General features: G+C 41.3%; 1 protein-coding gene across 2 annotated transcripts in view; it reads left to right on the forward strand.

The window, feature by feature from the left end:
- The window catches only part of RHOBTB1 (Rho related BTB domain containing 1), a 77278-nt gene that overhangs the window by 15008 nt on the left and 40029 nt on the right, over positions 1 to 22241 (forward strand). For both annotated transcript variants that reach the window (XM_052639476.1, XM_052639477.1), the window contains 2 exons: positions 21034 to 21235; positions 21774 to 21877. In XM_052639476.1, coding sequence (XP_052495436.1) covers positions 21044 to 21235; positions 21774 to 21877 — 296 coding nt within the window. In that variant the 5' untranslated portion in view covers positions 21034 to 21043. The remainder of the gene's footprint in view (positions 1 to 21033; positions 21236 to 21773; positions 21878 to 22241) is intronic.

The raw sequence follows: 22241 nt of genomic DNA on the forward strand, positions 1-22241 counted from the left end.
TTTTCATATGCTGTCTAGGTTGGTCATAGCTTTTCTTCCAAGGAGCAAGCGTTTTTTAATTTCATGGCTGCAGTCACCATCTGCAGGGATTTTGGAGCCCAAGAAATAAAGTCTGTCACTGTTTCTCCATCTATTTGCCATGAAGTGATGGGACCAAAAGCCACGATCTTAGTTTTCTGAATGTTGAATTTTAAGCCAAACTTTTCACTCTCCTCTTTCACTTTCGTCAAGAGGCTCTTTAGTTCTTCGCTTTCTGCCATAGGGGTGGTGTCATCTGCATTTATAAGGTTATTGATACTTCTCCTGGCAGTCTTGATTCCAGCTTGTGCTTCATCCAGCCCGGCATTTCACATGATGTACTCTGCATATAAGTTAAATAAGCAGGGTGACAATATACAGCCTCAACATAGTCCTTTCCAATTTGGAACCAGTCTGTTGTTCCATGTCCAGTTCTAACTGTTGCTTCTTGACCTGCATACAGATTTCTCAAGAGGCAGGTTAGGTGGTCTGGTATTCCCATCTCTTTAAGAATTTTCCGCAGGGACACAATTATTAAATTTTAAGTATTCACATATTAATATACAAAAGAAGGACGGGTCCCCAAGGAATATCCATTCCACTGGTTGAAAGGAATACACATGAGAGAAACAAAGAGCAATGATCAGCCCTGTGAGGGGGATGAAGCAACACCTGAAGGGACAAGATCTGAGGTCCCGAAAGGCAAAAAGATAGATTTGAGCTCTTCAGGGAAACAGTCCACAGAGACTTATTAGAAGTTTTGCTTCAAGATGCCTGATAAACTACATAAATCACAACTCTGTATTCCTAAATACCCCTATTGTTTTCCCAGCTTAGTGAAAGTCACATTTTTGTTTCTTTTAGATGTGTCAGTGTGCTTAGGGTGAGAGAATGATGAGCCTCAATTTTAATTGTTACACATATTTGTTTATTTTATGTAGTTTTCATCAACTGTATTTCAGATGATGACCTTGTACTTTCCCCTCAGTGGTGTAACATTAGCACTTCTATTATTGTAAACAGAATTTTAAATAATGACAGTCTTAATAGATAAGACTGACTGAGGGTTCTCTTGATGGCTGGCATAGTGATTAAAATATTTTACAAGCATTGTCTAATTTCATCTTTACAACAGTTCATTGAAGGAGGTAATTATCCCCAGTTTACAGATAAGGAAATAGAGACTTAGCTTAAGTACTTTGCCCAAGACCACATATGAAGAACCTGAACTAACTATTCCCCCTCTTGTCATAGATTTAGGTGGTTGGCAGTTTTTCCTTATTCTTAATAAAGATGTGATAGTCCTGTTTGCTTTTAAAACCTTTTTCCATTTATAAAGTTATTGCCTCAGATGGGTATTTTTTTTAATTTCCAAGTTTATTTTTTCTTATTGTCTTGCTGTCATAAAACCTTTCCTCTTAACTTTTCTATTTATTTCTTTGTGGCTAGAGAATTTGATTGATATAACATGTTTGGGGGAATATTTGTCCTTATGATCAGTCTCTACAGAGTCAGTTTTGTAAATGTGCTAAGAACACTTGAAAAGAAAGCACTCTCTCATAGATTTGTTAAAATGTGGGTTATCTGTTAACTCAGTCCCACTTTTTATGCTATTCAAGTCTTCCATTTATTACTTTTACTTTTGCTTTCTTCATATGATACCGATTCCGATTTGTCATCTCATGTGTCAGTTATTTGCATTGATTTCTTCTTATCATTACAGAGCTTATCTTGTTATTACATGCCTTTTAGTATATGAAGTTCATTATTGCTGCTGTGCTTTTACTATGCATTGCCCCTTTTAACCTTTTAATTATCTTTTACAGATAATTTTTCTATATAAGTTTGAAACCAAAATCTAAATAAGTGTAGACTGGGCTTATATTCCCATTTGGTTTTGGTTTCCACAGTTCTTTAAAACTGAAATGCCCATTAAAAAAATTTTTTTTTTAATTATCTCTGAGTGTTTTGGCAAGTATCTTTGAGCAGTTTAATTCCTTGAAGCATTTTGCCCCCTGAGTCTTTGCTGTCTAAAAATAACTATATGTTACCTTCACATCAGTATTAATTTGACCTGATTCAGAAATGTGTTAGTCTGTCCTTTTTCTTTGAAAGCTGTATATGTGTTTTCCTATTACGTTAAAATAACATTGGTGAAGTGTATGGTCATCTGTATTGTTACACCTTGATAGAAGTGTTTTTGGACATTAGTTTTAGAACTTGTTTTGCTAAGATATTTAGAGGATTCTTGTTGTTGTTCAGTCACCCAGTCGTGTCTGACTGTTTGCAACCCCGTGGACGGTAGCACTCCAGGCCTCCCTGTCCCTCAGTGTTTCCCGGAGTTTGTCCAAGTTCATGTTCATTGCATCGGTGATGCCGTCCAGCCATCTCTTTCTCTGACACCCTCTTCTTCCCTCAATCTTTCCCAGCATCAGGGACTTTTTCAGTGAATTGTCTGTTTTCATCAGATGACCAAAATACTGAAGCTGCAGCATCAGTCTTTCCAGTGAATATTCAGAGTTGATCTCCCTTAAGATTGACTGGTTTGATCTCCTTGCTGTCCAAGGGACTTTCAGGAGTCTTCTCCAGCACCATAGTCCAAAGGCATCAATTCTTTGATGCTCTGCCTTCTTTATCATCCAGCTCTCACAAACATATGTGACCACTGAGAAGACCGTAGCCTTGACTATACAGACCTTTGTCAGCAGAGTAAGGTCTCTGTATTTCAATACAATGTCTAGGTTTCTCATTGCTTTCCTGCCCAGAAGCAATGGTCTTCTGATTTCATGGCTGCAGTCACCATCCGCAGTGATTTGGGAGTTCAAGAAGAGGAAATCTGTCACTGCTTCCACCTTTTCCCCTTCTATTTGCCTTGCAGTACTGGGGCTGAATTCCATGATCTTAGTTTTTTTAATATTTAGTCTTAAGCCAGCTCTTTCACACTCTTCCTTCACCCTCATCAAGAGGCTCTTTAGTTCCTCTTCACTTTCTACTGTTAGAGTGGTATTATCCACGTATCTGAGGTTGTTGATGTACAATTGTATAGTAATCTGACAATTATTATACAGTTATTTTTTGCTGAAGAATGTATACACTTGGAGTCTTCTTTTAGTCTTCTTTTTCTCCTCTGTGTCCCCACTACACCCTCCTTTTAGTATTAGGAAAATTTTGTTCTACTAAGTCACATTTTGCAACCTTATTTCTTCAAGAACCCTACTGTCTAAGAGATTGCTTTTCAGCGGTTAACGTCTTATCTAATGTCTTCTGTTACAACATTTTCAGATGGCCTTCCATCTATATGTAGAGTTTCTTATGTTTACCCTCTACCTCACTAGTTCATTTTACCACCTTTTCAAGGCTGCTATTGACTGTTGCCAGTGGTTTGTGGAGAAGGAAATGGCACCCACTCCAGCACTCTTGCCTGGAGAATCCCATGGACAGAGGAGCCTGGTAGGCTACAGTCCATGGGGTCACTAAGAGTCGGACACGACTGAGCGACTTCCCTTTCACTTTTCACTTTCATGCATTGGAGAAGGAAATGGCAACCCATTCCGGTATTCTTGCCTGAAGAATCCCAGGGACAGAGGAGCCTGGTGGGCTGCTGTCCATGGGGTCGCACAGAGTCGGGCACGACTTGAAGCAACTTAGCAGCAGCAGCAGCAATGTGGTTTTGAATGTGGCTATCCTGTATTTCAGGCTTCCCAGGTAACTCAGTGGTAAAGACTTCCTGCCAATGCAAGAGATATAGATTCAATCCCTGGGTCAAGAAGATCCCCTGGAGAAGGAAATGGTGAGCCACTCCAGTATTCCTGCCTGGGAAATCCCATGGACAGAGGAGCCTGGGGGGCTACAGTCCATGGAATCACAAAAGAGTCGGACACAGCTTAGCGACTAAACAACAAATCCTGTATTTAATTTATGCACAGCCTTTACTTATCCTGTCCTATTGCCTACTTACAGCCTCATCTGCTGTTAGTATACCTGCATTGTCTTTTTTGGCATGATCAAATATATGGATAGGATTTTTTAAAATTTTTCTTCTGCTTCTTAGAACATATCTACTTCAGTAGACAACTTTTCTGTCTTTAGCTAATTACTTGCACCTTTCTATGTGTAGGCTTTTAATAGACCACACGTTGAATGATCTCTGTGTACTCCATATTAAAAAGGATTTGTGCTAGCCAAAGATTGAAGTATATTTGAACATTCCAAATGCTTGGATAAACTTAAATTTGTCAGAGACCAAAACAGAGCTCTATAGAGACCCAGGAACCCACCCAGCCCCTAGCAGACAAGTAAAGCTACTCAGTTTGGTTTGGGTTGAAAAAATTTAGTGGGGTGAGCTAGGACTTCGGTGAGGAATGTCACCACTGAAGGTACACCGACGTTCAGCCTTAGGGATGGTACCCCCTCACCCCACTCCCTCTGGCTTCAACCTCTCAAGATCAATCACTTCCATTTGCAGTGTCAAAACGGAAACTGCCTGGTTGAGCAGGCTGGAGGAAACAGAAACCAGTCTACCCCACGCTCAGTGCTGTCTCCCTGCCCATCCTCGGGAAGGGGCAGTGATATTGCAGCCTGCTGCTGCTGCTGCTAAGTTGCTTCAGTCGTGGCCGACTCTGTGTGACCCCATAGACAGCAGCCCACCAGGCTCCCCCATCCCTGGGATTCTCCAGGCAAGAACACTGGAGTGGGTTGCCATTTCCTTCTCCAATGCATGAAAGTGAAAACTGAAAGTGAAGTCGCTCAGTCGTGTCCGACTCCCAGTGACCCCATAGACTGCAGCCCACCAGGCTCCTCCATCCATGGGATTTTCCAGGCAAGAGTACTGGAGTGGGTTGCCATTGCCTTCTCCAATTGCAGCCCGCCGGTTTCACAATGACTCTCCAGCAGCTCTGCTATCTCCTCTTTCCACCCTGTCCCAGTGAGTCCAGCTTACGTCACTCCAGATCACAGGCATCTGTGGCAAAGAGCATCCTGCTTCCCTCCAGGCCGTAGAAATGGGCAATCTGTTGGTCTTCAGCGACCTTCTCATTTGGCTCCATGGAGGTGAATCAGGGCAGAGATCTTTCCAGTTTCTGGTGTATGGTTATTCCTTATTCTTAGTTTCTGGCACTGTTTTGGAGTCTGCTCTCTATACAGAATAAGGTTAATTCTAGTGGGACCTGGGTAAAGGGGGATCCAAAGCATCTGATCGTTCGTAGCTAACTTGTACTTGAAGTCCAGCTAATTGCCTTGTGTGACGTGGCTCTTGTAGACATAGATTGAACTCTGTCTTCCAGACTAATTTTCATATCAGTTCTAAATCTTTCTCCCTATGTAGCGGCTGCATATACCTCCCTTCTCTCCTTCTTTTCTAGCCCAGCCGTAACTCACCGAAAAGAGTTGATATTCCCTTGAATTAGGATGCCAAAGTCTAAAAATGGATGAGAACTTTATGAGACCCTTATATGTAAATATTACCAAGATTCACAAATTGACTCTAGGCACTAGAACACAGTGAAAGACCACATTCCTTTATTTTTCTAAATCAGATTCAGCCCTAAGCCACTCCTGTTTGCCTGTATTTGGGCTCCTCCCTACCCCCTGCCTTCCCATTTGGTGGAGGGGCCTAGACCTTGGCCCCTGGTGGTTCCCATGGTTACTGATGCTCTTCCTGCTGGGGTAGCCGTGGCTGGTGCAGTGCCATCTGTCAGAGGCTGCTCTCGTGATGGGCCTCACAGATGTCCCTCAACGTGTTCCTCTGCAGGCTTAGCCACACGCTGCAGCTTCCGAGGCCACAGGCTTAATGATCAGTCACCAGAGACAGCCAAGTGCCAGGTCTCTGCCAGCCCCATGTGGAGGGTTTCCTAAGGAAGCTGGAGTAAGTGTTTTTGTGTATATAACTGAACAAATATTTATGGCAGGCCATGTATGGCCCAGGCACCGTGAAAAGATCTGAGGATTCAAAGGTGATTAACAGTCTCTGTTGTCAAAGGTGCATAACCTTGATGAGATGGAAACGGGACACATATAAGGCTCATTGTCAATGCTGCAGAGGAAGTGAAGTGAACTCACTCAGTCGTGTCTGACTCTTTGTGACACCATGGACTGTAGCCCACCAGGCTCCTCTGTCCATAGGATTTTCCAGGCAAGAATACTAGAGTGGGCTGCCATTTCCTTCTCCAGGAGATATTCCTGACCCAGGGATTGAACCCGGGTCTCCCGCATTGTAGGCAGACGCTTTACTGTCTGAGCCACCAGGGAAGTCCCTAAGGAAAATTTGATAAATACCATAGGAGACAGGAGAAAAGGAGAATGTGCTAAGTGCAACTGTTTCCAAAATGGACTTCAATCTCTGCTTTGCTCCATCTCCACCGATTCCATCCTGGTCACAGCCACCATTTTTCCCTCTTGGAGAACACAGGAGCGTCCTGGCTGGGTGTCTGCCACTGTTCAGAACCCAACCCCATGCTCTCCACACGGCAGTTTCAATGATACTAGTGATACTTTTTATTTAGTTTTTCAACTATTTATTTATCTGTCTGTGCCAGGTCTTAGTTGCCCCATGTGGGACCTAGTTCCCCAACCAGGAGTCAGACTCGGACCCCCTGCATTGCGAGTCTTTGCCACTGGACCACCAGAGGAGTCCCTGGTGGTACTTTTTCAAAAAGCCAATAAGAACCTGTTACTCCTCTGCTGAAAACCCTTCGGTAGCTTCTCAGTGCACTGAGAATGAAATCCAAACTCCTGACTGTGGCCTCAAGGGTCATGTATCATCTGAGCCCTGCCCTGTCTGCCCAGCAGCCTTCCCTCTTCCCAGTTCCCTCCACTCAACTTCTCCACCCATTTGCTATTTTATGACCAGGCCCTTCTGATTGTTTAGAGAGGAGCAGGGGCCTCCTCCTGGAGGCCTCCCACCCATCGTTTTCTCCCATAACACCTTTTGTTTTCCCTGAAAGAGTTTTACCGAATGTACAGTGGTATCCCCCTATTCAGCGATCTCTCCCTACCTGATTGTGAGGTCCCTGCGGCCAGCACCCACCCTGGCCTGTCTACTGGTGTGCACCTGTAGACCTGGCACTCACTAAGTACAGCCTCTATTTCTTTAACCAAGACAGCCCAAGGCCTACAAAATATTTCAGTGGATGGATCAAGGGCACAAGAAATAATGGCATAATCAACATTGTCAAAGGCCATGCTACACGGCATATTTGTAGGCAAAAGTAGGCTGGAATGTCTCAGACATGGCACACACTTTACTTAGGGTGATTTTGAATCCTACCCTGGAATTTGTATGCATATTTTAAGCTGTTTTCAATCATTGCTTTTTTTTAATTGAGACAGTTGTTATTAAGGGCAGTCAGTAGAAGTAGTAGTTTATTTCTAATCCTGGCCCACTTCCTCACTGACATGGAGCTTCAAAAACTGAGAGCGTGATGTGGCATAGGTCATTACAGGGCTCTGCTGAGAAGGAGTGAATGTTTTAAAAAGTATCTCTGTATTATTTGTATTCCTAAAGTTCTCTGCAGTGCTCTTTTTGTTACTTAATCTCTTTTTTGTTTTGATCAAAACTTTCAATTGAATAAATATTGCTGACTGGAATGATGAAAGGCAATATTATCCTGGAGATATATTTTAGTGAACTTTTGATTTAAAGAAGCCCAGCCCAGCTCTGACTGTCTCTTTCCCAGGTCTGGACCTATTTTCTGTTCCAGCTGAGATGTTTATATAATGCATAAGGCTGCTCCTGCCTGACTAGGACTGGTGATTAAGAGCTCAGGATAATGAAATCTGCACAGTTGAAACTTGGCTGTTGGCTATAGCTATTATGCAACTCTTAACATTTCCCTTTTGTTTCTGCCAATAATATAAAATTCTCAATCTTTCTTTCAGAGCTAACTCTCCAAAGACGCTCAAATTTGTTCCACTAGGATTTTTAATGGACCAAGTTAAATTATTTCTTAAAGTTCAGAGTATATGCTTTTCTAAAGGACAAGAAAATTTAGTGGCTGTGCACTTGCCCTGTTCAAACTGTCAATAACAGATGAATGGAGCTTGAAGTACAAAGGCCCCGCTAAGGTCTTAGATTTCCGTCTTTAAGCAGACTGCTCATCCGGCCTTGATTGCAGTAGCAAATATAACAAGAGACACGGCAAAAGTGACAGTAAGAGGCAGCATATTCTAATAATGGGGTGACGTGGAGCAATTAGGAGATGCTTAGTGAGCATCTTGGACAAATGGTCAACCTTTCCCTGCCCATCCTCTCTAAGATCTGAATTTCTAGTGTTACAAGAGAATTGCACCCTTCAGTTCAGTTCAGTCGCTCAATCGTGTCCGACTCTTTGCGACTCCATGAATTGCAGCACGCCAGGCCTCCCTGTCCATCACCAACTCCCGGAGTTCACTCAAACTCACGTCCATTGAGTCAGTGATGCCATTGCACCCTTACCCGAATTCAAATAGTGACCCTATACTAATGTGCACCCATTTGGAACAAGAAGGACTATCTTGGGTTTTATGGGCCACAGCACCACAAATTACTCAGTTATGGAGACAAGATTCTGATAGTCATCTAGCTGTCATGTAATTGGGGAAGTGAATGTGCCTGACTCTTCCTGAGAACCTGTTTCTTAAGAATAGGACACTATGTAGACCATCATCTCAAGGACTCAAGGTGAGGGGTAGGGACACCCCCACAGGAAGGAAAACACTTTGAAAAGGAGCCTAGGGCAGCTAAGGTCATGTTAGGCTGCATCTCTCTTTCGCCTGTGGTTAGCCCTGGAAGAATCACAAGTATATTGGGGACCCATGGACCAGAGAAAGCAGACAGCTTTATAGAAGAGGGACATTGTATGCACATATATTGCAACCACTTCAGTGTATGGCATTGGGTTGGCCAAAAGTTTTGTTTGGGTTTTTCTATAAGATGTTATGGAAAAAATCTGAATGAACTTTTTGGCCAATCTATTAGTACCCCAAGAAACACCTGATGATTCATTCATTCAGTGCACAAGATGGGCACTTCGATGTTACAACCTCAGGAAAAAGATAAAAAGGTCACAAACCACCATTCAGTGATTTGCTAATATAAGAAAAAATGAGTGAAAGAGAAACAGAGTATTTGTGTTTTCGATTGCTTCTCCTAAAATCATTTATTGATACAGAGGAGAAAGAAATTTAGTCTGTGGGGAGGTGGGGCAATAGGAAAACTTTTTAGAGGAGGTAATATCTGAGTTGGGCTTCCCAAGTGGTGCTAGTGGTAAAGAACCTGCCTGCCAATGCAGGAGACATAAGAGATGTGGGTTGGATCCCTGGGTCGGGAAGAGCCCCTGGAGGAGGCCATGGCAACCGACTCTAGTATTCTTGCCTGAAGAATCCCATGGACAGAGGAGCCTGGAGGGCTACAGTCAGTAGGGTTGCAAAGGGTTGGGCACGACTGAAGTGACTTCGCACAATATCTGAGTAAGACTTGGGGGAATGAATAGAATTCACCAGGCAGATGAGGGAGAGTAGAGGTACAAACAGTGTGTAGAATTCTGAGAGTCATTTTGTGTAGCTAAAGCAAGCTGTGTTAGGTCCCTATTGCTGCTGTAACAAATTACTGAAGGTTAAATGTCTTAAACCAATAGATTTATTATCTTACAATCCTAGAGGTCAGAAGAGTGAAATGGGTCTCACGGTGGTTAAGTCAAAATGTTCCTGCTGGAGGCTCTAGGGAAAAATCTCTTTCCTTACCTGTTCCACCTTCTGAAGATTACCTGTATTTCTTGGCTTAAGGCCCTTCCCTCTATCTTCAAAGTCATCTTCTATTTCTCTCTGATTCTGACCTTTTGCCTCCTTATTTCACCTGTGAAGGAAGCTTGTGATTGCACTGGGCCTACCCAGCTAACCCAGGATAATCTCCTTATAGTAAGGTCAGCTGATTAGCAACCTTAATTCCATCTGCTACCCTGATCCCCACATGCCATGTAACAGAACATATTCATTCATAGCTCCCAGAGATGTCAACCATAGACATCTTTGATGAACCATTATTCTGCCTACTATGCACGTAGTACAGAAAGTTGAGGGTGATGGTGTAGGAAAGAGTTGCCTTGATTCATCAACCCTAGATAGAAAAGATCATCCCAAAGGGGCCTATAATTAAGTATATATTAATTATATATATAGGGTATATATATGGGCTTCCCTGGTGGCTCAGTGGTAAAGAATTCACCTGCCAATGCAGGAGATGTGGGTTTGATCCCTGGGTCAGGGAGATCCTCTAGAGAAGGAAATGGCAACCCATTCCAGTATTCTTGCCTGGAAAATCCCGTGGACAGAGGAGCCTTGTGGGCCACTGTCCAGGGGGTTACAAAAGAGTCAGACACAACTTAGCAACTAAACAACAACAAACAGCTCTATATGTGGTATCTTTTCAAGGGAGAAGTCAAGGTTCTGGAGGTCTTCCCAAAGTAGGATGTGCATCTTTCAGTTAACTAGTGCTATGTAACAAACCACCCCAAAACTTGGTGGCTTAAACAACAGTTTATTACTTGTTATGATTCTGTAGGCTGGCCAGGTGATTCATCAGTTGGTTTCACCCAGGTTCACTCATAAACCAACATTCAGCTGGAAGGTTGGCTGGCCTAGAAGGTCCAAGAGGACCTCACATTATGTGTCCTCTGGTGATGGCCAACAGCCAAACTGCCTCGGCCTTCCTCACTGAGTTCTTATCTTCTGCTAGGCAGGCCTCAAGACCTTGCCCCATCAGCATGCAGGACCTGTGGAGGCCTTGATTCCAAAACTCACACAGCATCCCATTCATCACGTTCTTTTGAGCTGGGCCAGGAAGTCACCTATTTAAGAGGTAGGGAAATAGATTCCAGCTCTTCATGGCAGTTGCTGCTGCAGCCATATTTCACACAGCACAGGCTGTAAAGATGGGGGGTTTTGCTCTGAGAGCAGAATCTCGAGATTGGAGACTTCGGAGGTAAAACGTTTCTGGATGATGACAGTATCCGGCACATGGCTAAAAGCTATGCATGGCTCAAGTACAGTGTGCTGAATATCTCTGTCACTGGAGAAGTGAAGAAGCTGTGAGGCTGGGTCTGGGCTGCATCCTCCTGTGCACACAAGAAGACCAAATTGCTGGTGAATGTGGAAGAGCGAGGTAAAGTCCAGTACATGACAGTGATAATGGCAAGGGGCAGATAGCCAAGCAAGGTGGGATAATCGATAGGCAGAAGATCAAGACCACGCTGTGCCAAGTCAGCCTCGTGGAGGGAGGCTCGTGTGCAGAGCAGTAGCTCACTGAGTCCTTCACTTCCCAACCTCCACAATGTCTTATTCATGGACCAGTTTTTTTAAAATGTTGAAATCGAGTTGATTTACAATGTTGTGTTAGTGTTATACAGCAAGTGATTCACTTATACATATATATATGTATTCTTCTTCAGATTATTTTCCATTTTAAGTTATTACAAGATATTGAATATAGTTCCCCGTGCTATACAGTAGGTCCTTGTTGTTTATCAGTTCTATATATAGTCATGTGTATCTGTTAATCCCAAACTCCTATCTTATCCCTTCCTCCCACCTTTCCCTTTGGGTTCCCATAAGTTTGTTTTGCATAGCTGTGAGTCTGTTTCAGTTTTGTAAAGAAGTTCATTTATATCATTTTTTTAGATTCTAGGTAGAAGTGGTATCGTGATACCTGTCCTCTCTGTTGACTGACTTCAGTTAGTACGATGATCTCTAGGTCCATCCATGTTGTTGCAAATGGCATTATATCATTCTTTTTGACAGCTAAGTAATATTCCATTGTGAGACTATGTGTGTGTGTGTGCATGCACCTATACACACACTTCGTTATACCCATTCATCTGCTGATAGACACAACTTACGTTGCTTCCACGTCTTGGCTACTGAAAATAGTGCTGCCATGAACATTGGGGGTGCCCATATCTTTTCAACTTAGAGTTTTCATCTTTTTGAGATATATGCCCAGAATTGGGATTGCTGGATCATATGATAACTCTGTTTTTAGTCTTTTTTAGGAAACTCCATACTGTTTTCCATAGGGATTGCATCAGTTTACATTCCCACCAGTAGTGTAGGAGGGTTCATCCTCTCTAGTATTTATTATATGTAGACTTTTGATGACGGCCATTCTGACTGGTGTGAGTTGATACCTCATTGTAGTTTGCATTTACATTTTTCTAATAATTAGTGACGTTGAACATCTTTTCATAGGCCTTTTGGTCACCTGTATATCTTCTTTGGAGAAGTGTCTGTTTAGATATTCTGCCCATTTTTTTTTATTTTTTTTAATATATATTGAGCTGTATGAGCTGTTTGTGTATTTTGGAAATTTGTCCCATGTCGATCACATCATTTGCAGATAATTTCTCTTAATCCATAGATTGTCTTTTTGGTTTGTTTATGGTTTCCTTTGCTGTGCAAAAGCTTGTAAGTTAGTTTAGACCTCATTTGTTTATTTTTGTTTTTATTTCTTTTGCCTTGGGAAACTGACCTAGGAAAACATTGCTATGATTTATGTCAGAGAATGTATTGCCTATGTTTTCTTCTAGAAGTTTTATGGTGTCCTGTCTTATATTTAAGTCTTTAAGCCATTTTGAGCTCATTTTAGCGTGTGGATGAGGGACTGTTCCTTTTTATTTATTTATTTTTGGCTGCCCTGGGTCTTCACTGCTGCATGGGCTTTCTCTAGTTGCAGCGAGTGGGAGCACCTCTTAACTGCAGTGCACAAGCTTCTCACTAAGATAGCTTCTCTTGTTGCAGATCAAGGCTCCAGGATGTGCCAGCTTTGCATGGGCTCAGTAGTTGTGGCACAGGGCTTAGTTGCTGCACAGCGTGTGGAATCTTCCTAGACCGGGGACTGGACCTGTGTCCCCTGTGTTGGCAGGTGGATTCTTCTTTTTATGGGGACTGTAGCAAATGTTTTATGTTTTCAAATTTTACTTTTAACTGGAAGCTAATTGCTTGACAATATTGTATCGGTTTCTGCCATACAACAAGGTAAATCAGTCATAAGTATACATATGTTCCCTCCCTCTTGAAAGTCCCTCCCAACCCCGACCCGATCCCACTCCTGTAGGTCATCACAGAACACCAGGTTGAGCTCTCTGTGTTATACAGCAACTTCCCACTAGCTATCTCCTTTACATATGGCAGCATATATGTTTCAATGCTATTCTCTCAATTCACTCCATCCCCTCCTTACCCCACTGTGTCCACAAGTCTGATCTTTATGTCTGCATCTCTGTTCCTGCCCTGAAAATAGGTTCATCAATAACCATTTTTCTAGATTCATACATATGTGTTAATATATGATATTTGTTTTTCTCTTTCTGACTTACTTCACTCTGTATAACAGGCTCTAGGTTCATCCACCTCAGTAGAACTGAATCAAATTCATTCCTTTTTATGGTTGAGTAATATTCCATTGTATATACATACCACAATTTCTTTATCCATTCCTCTGTCGATGGACATCTGGGTTATTTCTATGTCCTGCTGCTACTGCTGCTAAGTTGCTACAGTCGTGTCCGACTCCGTGTGACCCCAGAGACGGCAGCCCACCAGGCTCCTCCATCCCTGGGATTCTCTAGGCAAGAATACTGGAGTGGGTTGCCATTTCCTTCTCAAGTGCATGAAAGTGAAAAGTGAATGTGAAGTTGCTCAATTGTGTCCAACTCCTAGCGACCCCATGGACTGCAGCCTACCAGGCTCCTCCATCCATGGGATTTGCCAGGCAAGAGTACCAGAGTGGGTTGCCATTGCCTTACTGGTAGATGGATTCTGAACCACTGGATCACCAGGGAAGTCTGAGGGAGTATTCTAATTTCACTGACTTACATGTGGCTCTTGCAGCTTTCCCAACAGCACTTGCCAGAGAGACTGTCTTTTCTCCATTGTATATTTTTGCCTCCTTTGTCAAAGATTGACTGTAGGTTTGTGGGTTTATTACAAGGCTCTCTATTCTACAGAGAATAGAGCTTTTTGTGCCAGTACCACACTACTTTGATTACTGTAGCTTTGTAGTATTATCTAAAGTCTGGGAAGGATATGCCTCCATCTTTGTTCTTTTTCCTCAGTTGCTTTGGCAATTCTGGGTCTTTTGTGGCTCTGTATAAATGTTAGGATTATTTGCTCTAGTTATGTGAAAAATTTGATAGGGATTGCAATAAATCCATAGTTTGCTTTGGATGGTATGGCCATTTTAACAGTGTTAATTTTTTCAATGCCAAGTCCATGGGCTATCTTTCCATTTCTTTTCAGTCATCTTCAGGTTCCTTTATCAATATTTTACAGTTCTCAGAGTGTAAGTCTTTCACCTCCTTTGTCAGGTTTATTCCTAGGTTTTGTTTTGTTGTTTTGGGGGGCATTTTTTTTTTTTTTTTTGGACATGATGTTAAAAGTGATTTTTTTAAACTTTCTTTTATTTCATTGTTACTGTAAAGAAATGCAACAGATATATGTATATTAATCTTGTATCCTGCTACTTTGCTGAATTTGTTTATTAATTTTAATAGTTTTTGTGTGGAATCTTTTAGATTTTCATATAGAATGGCATGTTATTTACATATAATGACAATTTTACCGCTTCCCTTCCACTATGGACACTTCTTTCTTTCTTTCTTTCTTTTTGTTGCTGTTGTCTGATTACTATAGCTAGGACTTCTAATACTGTGTTAACTAAAAGTGGTGAGAGTTGGCATCCTTCTCTTGTTCCAAATTTTAGTGGGAAGGCTTTCAGTTCTTCACCATTGAGTATTATGTTGGCTGTGAGTTTGTCATAAATAGCTTTTGTTATGTTGAGATATACCCACTTTTCTGAGAGTTTTTATCACGAGTGGATATTGAATTTTATCAGTTGCTTTTTCTGCATCTATTGAGGTGATCTTTTGACTTTTGTCTTTTCTATTGTTGATGTGATATAACACATTGATTTTACATATGCTGAACCATCCTTGTGACCCTAGGATGAATCCAGCTTGGTCATGTTGTAAGTAAGATCCTTTTTTGTGCTTTTATATTCAGTTTGCTAATATTTTGTTGAGGATTTTTGCATCTGTATCCATCAAGGACATTGGCCTGTCATTTTTTGGTAGTGTCTTTGGTGATTGTGGCTTCATAGAATGACTTTGGGAGTGTTCCCTCCCCTTTAGTGTTTTGGAAGAGTTTGAGATGCTTTGGTGTAAGCTCTTCTCTATATGTTTGGTAGAATTCCCTAGTGAAGCCATCCAGTCCTGGACTTCTGTTTGCAAGGAATTTTTTTTAAATTACAGATTCTATTTCACTTTTGGTCAGTTCAGATTTTCTGTATCTTCTTGATTCAGTTTTGGTGGGCTGTATGTTTCTATAAACTTGTCCATTTCTTCTAGGTTCTCCAGTTTGTTGGCTTACAATTGTTTGTAGTAGTCTCTTATTTTTTTTGTATTTCTGTGGTAACATGTTATTTCTCCTCTCGCATTTATCACTTACTTGTTTTAAAATAAACTTTTTTAATTGAAAGGTAATTGCTTTACATAATTTTGTTGTTTTCTGTCAAACAGAAACATGAATCAGCCATAGGTATACATATGTCCCCTCCCTCTTGAAATAAACTTTTTACTTCAAAAAAGGGTATAAGTAGATTTTTCAGATAGCGTTGTAACTATCAGCCTTCATGCCCTGAAGAGTCGGTGAAAGTATGAAATCAGTTTCGAGTAGGTTTAATCTCACTCAAGACCTACTTGAAATTGATTTCATTCCTGGGTTGGGAAGATCCGCCGGAGAAGGGATAGGCTACCCGCTCCAGTATGCTTGGGCTTCCCTGGTGGCTCAGATGGTAAAGAATCTGCCTACAGTCCATGGGGTCACGAAGAATTGGACACTACTGAGCAACTTTAACTTTCCCTTTTTTACGGAGCTGCCATGGTATCAGTCTCAATTCTTCCCAGCTGTTCTTTTCCTTTTGATACCTTCCTAGCCTCCTCAGATATAGATCTAAAGACAAAAGAGACCAGCTGAATTTATGGTGGTGAGATTTATTAACAATGTTAAATGAATATTTATTACTCTCTTCCCAGGTAAATAAAAACCAGAAACCAGATAGTCATTATCCACATGGTCCTTAGAGCTCATTCAACCATAAGAGTGCTGGATATGGATAAATTTGAGCCCATAACAAGCAAAGAATGATACAATCACATATTTTTATAATTATAATATTTGTTTAGGTATAACAGATGAATAATTGGTTTACAAAAATAGCATGAGTTTACATCTTTGACTGTGATTTCATACTCTTAAAGTACTTTTTAGATTGCTGCTAAATAAATTCCTACCCAAGAGGAAAGACTTGAAACCTCAGATTTTGGAAATCCAGCATGCTCTTCCTGGAAATGCCCCATGTAGAGTGCGTGATCTGGGCTGAGAGCATTTAATGCCGCCTGCCTTTCACTTTCCTTACATGTTGTCCCCTTGGCGCAGAGTTCAGCACCTTTGGCAGTCACTTTGATTTTGTGCAGACTGTTAGAGATTAGAGGACCAACGGATGTTATTATCACCTTTGACCCAGAAATTCTTTTTAGGACCGTGCATGAGATGTGTCTATAAATAAGTAATGATATTTTTGTAACCATGGCCTTAATATAAAGCTAGGAGGGCTTCTGCCCCCCTCAAAGTCATCTTCTATAAAAGCTGTGCAGCTATTCCACCAGAGCTGCCATGATTCAAGTTATTTGGGGGACTCCTCTTTGGGGTTGCTATCAAAGGAAGTTTACAAGCCAACAAGAAAACCAGTTTTAGACTTTTTGTGTCATGTCCAAATTTTTACTAAATCTAAACATTCTTCCAAATTTAATGGTTTGGCTTTATTTGACTTTTATCTACCTAAAGAAAGTGAAAGTGTTGGTCGCTCAATCATGTCCAAATCTTTGAGACTCCCCATGGACTATAGCCCACCAGGCTCCTCTTGTGCATGGAATTTTCCAGGCAAGGATACTGTTGCCACTCCCTTCTCCAGAGAATTTTCCTTACTCAGGGATCAAACCCAGGTCTCCTGCATTGCAGGCAGATTCTTTACCATCTGAGCCCATTTTATCTGTCTAAAAGAGTAAAATTCACTCAAAAAAGTAAAGTTTGAGTGTCATATAGGACCTTCAAAATGATAGACCTTAGGTTTCAGAGTTGTGAGTCTCCAAATGGAACCTGTTTTTTTCTGACACAGGCTATCCCATGGTAATACCACTAGAAGCTTGTCCAAGACTGTTATGAAGTGCTACCATTTTTATTCTAGAATCTAGAAATGCTGCATGAGAAGATCTGTAACCTAGCTTTCCAACTCAATTACCCTTTAGCTACCTGTGACCGCCTCTCCTCCCCTTCCCCACCCAGAACTTTTACTGCCTTCTGTTTATCAGGTCAGCTGTGCTCCATTTTGTATTTAGGTTCTTAAGTTTTCAATAAATTATCTTTAATTGCTCTACTAAAGCGTATCCTTTTTATAGGTCTTAAGTTCATGATTTTTGCATCTAATTCTGGTCTTCCACCTGACTCAGTTTTGTTGTCATCTGTAAGTGTCCATTTCAGCATCATGATTGTAATTTGGGAAGCATCAGTGTGTCGGGTATTACACCAGCGGCTGAGAACCTCAGTTCACCTAATGCTCATGACATTAGGAAATCAGGGTTCTGTAATTCCCGCTTAACAGATGAGGAAGCTGAGGCACAGATGGTGCAGATAACTTGCCTAAAATCACATAAAATGGCCAGAAAGAGGGGAGACAAGGACTCAAACTCCCATGCACCCAAAGCAGGATTTCCCAGCTCCCCCACTGTAGTATTTGGGGCTGAATAATTCTTTGTTGCAGGGGCCGTCCTGTGCGTTGTAGTATGTTTAGCAGCATCTCTGGCCTCTGCCTACCTGAAGCCGATAGCACCTCCCTCCACCCCATTGGGATAACTAAAAATGCCTCCAGACATTGCCAGATGTTCTAGGGCCAGTATTTAAAAATCACTGGAAACATGGCAAGTCAGGCTTTTGCCATGTTATACTGATAAAAGTCACAGAATTTTAAGGCTGAATTTTAAAAAGATTGATTTTTGCAGTCATCACACCTGGATAATCATCAGAATTGGAGATGTTTAAAGACTTTCATTTCCCACCCAAGACCTTCAAAAAATCAGCATTTTACTGCTGGGGGACAGGTATCTATTTTAAGTCTCTTCACAGTGTAGGCTCAGACCTTAACCTCACCACACATCTTTTCCTTGAATCACTCCATTCTGTTCCTGCCAAATAATTCTCCATCCTCGGGTTTAACACCTCCTGTGATGCTGTTATCCATGTTCAGATGGTCCTAACTGTGTAAAAGCACTGTTCTTAACATTGTTCCTTCTATACCTTTTATCTAATATTATCCAAATTATCCTTTGTCCTCTCCTTCTATACCTTTATCTCATGTTATCTAAATTATCATTTTTCTTACATCAAATGAATTAAACATATACTGAGTCCCAGTTATGTATCAGGCCCCACTCTGAACATTTTTTTTAATTTATTTTTTATTGAAGGATAATTGCTTTACAGAATTTTGTTGTTTTCTATCAAACCTCAACATGAATCAGCCATAGGTGTACATATATTGCCTCCCTTTTGAACCTCCCTCCCATCTCCTGCCCCATGCCACCCCTCTAGATTGATACAGAGGCCCTGTTTGAGTTTCCTGAGCAATACAGTGAATTCCTATTTTACATATGGTAATATAAGTTTCCATCTTATTCTTTCCATATATCTCACCCTCTCCTCCCCTCTCCGCATGTCCATAATTCTATTTTCTATGTTTGTTTGTCCATTGTTGCCCGTAAATAAACTCTTCAGTACCATTTTTCTAGATTCCATAAATGTGCATTAGAATATGATATTTATCTTTCTCTTTCTAACTCACTTCACTCTGTATAACAGGTTCTAGGTTCATTCACCTCATTAGAACTGATTCAAATGCATTCCTTTTTATGGCTGAGTAATATTCCATTGTGTATATGTACCACAACTTCTTTATCCATTCATCTGTCAATGGACATCTAGGTTGCTTCCATCTTCTAGCTCTTGTAAATAGTGCTGCAGTGAACAATGGGATACATGTGTCTCTTTCAATTTTGGTTTCCTCAGGGTATATGCCTAGGAGTGGGATTGCTGGGTCATATGGTGGTTTTATTCCTAGTTTTTTAAGGAATCTCCATCCATATTCCATAGGGGCTGTATCAGTTTACATCCACACCAACAGTGCAAGAGTGTTCCCTTTTCTCCACACCCTCTATTGTTTGTAGACTTTTTGATGATGGCCATTCTGACCGGTGTGAGGTGATATCTCATTGTATTTTGATTTACATTTCTCTAATAATGAGTGATGTTGAACATCTTTTCATGCGTTTGTTAGCCATCTGTATGTCTTCTTTGGAGAAATGTCTGGTTAGGTCTTTTTGATTGGGTTGTTTGTTCTTCTGGCAGAATGGTATGAGCTGCTTGCATATTTTGGAAATTAATCCTTTGTCAGTTGTTTCATTTGCTATTATTTTCTCCCATTCTGAGGGTTGTCTTTTCACCTTGCTTATAGTTTCCTTTGCTGTGCAAAAGCTTTTACATTTAATCAGGTCCCACTTGTTTACTTTTGTTTTTATTTCCGTTACTCTGCGAGGTGGGTCATAGAAGATCTTGCTCTGATTGAGCATTTTTATAACCATGGCTGTTAAGACCATTATGAACTCATTTTTAAAAATTACCATCTAACTAGTTTTCTCAGTCTAACAACAGACTTACTCAAAAGAGCAATCACAGTACATTAACATCTTGCATGGTTGGCCACCCGTCCAGCTGATGCAGGGAAGCAGTCCACGCTGCAGTTTGTGGGGGCTCCTGTTTGGGGGAAGCAGGGCTGCCAGCAGCTTTCCCTCTGCCTCTTCACTCCTCACCCAGCAACCCTCTTTAAACCTTTTTTGATGGTTTCAGAACTATTACAAAATAGTGTGCATGCTAAGTCACTTCATTTGTGTCTGACTCTTTGAGACAGTATGGACTGGAGCCCACCAGACTCCTCTGTCCATGGGAATCTCCAGGCAAGAATACTGGAGCAGGTTGCCACACTCTCCTCCTGTCCCAAGGATCGGATCCGCGTCTCTTGCATCTCCTGCATTGGGAAGGAGGGTTCTTTACCCCTAGCACCACCTGGGAAGCTGTCTCCAAGGTAGCTCCTCATCTTAATAAAATCATCCTCTACCATATGCTCCAGATTCTTCTCAGGAAGAAAGAATTTTTTTTTTAATTCTGCTTTATAGTGCTTCTCTTAAGAAGATATTTTTAATGAATTTGATTAATAAAAATTCCTGAATGAATATAAATACAATTTCAATAAGATATCAAAATTCACACAGTTCACTCTTCTTTAAAGTCAGATAGTCTTTTCTGCTTGCACTTTAGATCCTCCCCTGAGTCACCAGGATAGTTTAGAACCTATAGGATTTTTTTTTAATTAATTTATTTTTTATTGAAGGATAATTGCTGTATAGAATTTTGCTGTTTACTGTCAAAAAGAGATCTTGGATCTTTGGAAGATTGTAATGGACATTATTGCAAAGGCTGGTTATGCCAGAATGTATAAGGTTAAACCTGCAGGTGCCCAGTTCTTTAGGGGGTCAACATGAGTAGCTAGTGAATTTAGATTATATGCCAGCAGCCCTGACTCGCCTGGATGGAGCTCCAGTAGTCAGATTGTGTTTAGAGAAAACCAAGGAGAAAATAACACGTTAACCGGGATAAACCGTTTGGGGTCAAAATAACAATCTGGTGTTTTTGTACTTGTGTGAGATATAAAAAGAAAAGTTGAGTTTCAGTTCGGCTTCGTAGGAACTTCCAAACTTCTGGCTTAGGCTCGGGCACCTCCATAAGAGCGCCTGGGCCAAGGGAAAACTGCCTGACTCCTTCCCATCTTTGATTGCTCTGGAGAACCCTGATGTCTCAAATGTGGTATCCCCTGTCTTCTTCCAGAGTTTTATAAATGGACGCTGACATGGACTACGAAAGACCCAACGTGGAAACCATCAAGTGCGTGGTTGTGGGAGACAATGCCGTGGGGAAGACACGCTTGATCTGTGCCAGAGCATGTAATACAACGCTGACACAGTACCAGCTGCTGGCTACCCACGTCCCCACCGTGTGGGCCATTGACCAGTACCGAGTCTGCCAGGAGGTGAGAGATGGGGTTTCTTTAGAGTCCTAAGGACACGTCAGTGCTGTCGCCAGTCTGATTTTGATTTATTTGGAAGATATGTTTATTTATTTGATTTTTTTTAATTGAAGTCTAGTTGATTTACAGTGTTGTGTTACTTCCTGCTATAGAGCAAAGAGATTCAGTTATATATATATATGTTGACATTTTTTATATTCTTTTCCATTATGGCTTGTTGTAGGCTATAGAATATACCCAGATTTTTAAAAAGCAGAGGAAGAACTTAACTTAAGGGTTCAAGACAGAACTCCCCTTTTTCATGCAGCAAGAGAAAACAAAAGGAGAAAGCTGATTTGGTGTATGGCTCTGGTATCCTGAGTGAGGGTTTTTAGGGCACATGGTTCCAGGAAGAAAAGTAGGACTTAGCTAAGTCCTGTTAGCTGGAAGGAGAAAACTAAATGCAAGTGAATCTCGGGGGCTTTGAGGGCTGATGGGCTAGGCATTCTTCCCCTGGGGAACTTCTGATTGACAGCAAATTGGTGCCCTCTCTCTCCTGCAGGTCTTGGAACGTTCCCGGGATGTCGTTGATGAAGTGAGCGTTTCTCTCAGGCTTTGGGACACTTTTGGAGATCATCACAAAGACAGGCGTTTTGCATATGGCAGGTAAACCAAGACCAGTGCAGTTCAGTCCAACTTGAATACAATTTCCTCTCCCCATCCCATCTCTGCTTCATGAATCAACAAAAACCACATCATATGGCCTTGAAATGTGTTGGTTTCTGCACTGTGTCTTAAAAAAGAAGGAAAAAAAAAAGGCATTGTTTCCTGATGTCAAGAAAAGCAGTCTTCATAGCCACTAGGTTCCTCCCAGGAAATACTTTATTTAAAACAACCAGTGCTAGTTAAATTGAATGTCTGCTTGATGAGGATTTTGTTGTATGTGCCAACCTTGGGCTGCTTTGATTGTTTCCCTGAATAATACTTTATTTGCCTGCTCTTAAAATGTTTTAAGTTTATTTAGCAGCTG

Source organism: Budorcas taxicolor, chromosome 5 (assembly GCF_023091745.1).
Source record: "Budorcas taxicolor isolate Tak-1 chromosome 5, Takin1.1, whole genome shotgun sequence".
In the NCBI taxonomy this organism is placed as follows: domain Eukaryota; kingdom Metazoa; phylum Chordata; class Mammalia; order Artiodactyla; family Bovidae; genus Budorcas; species Budorcas taxicolor.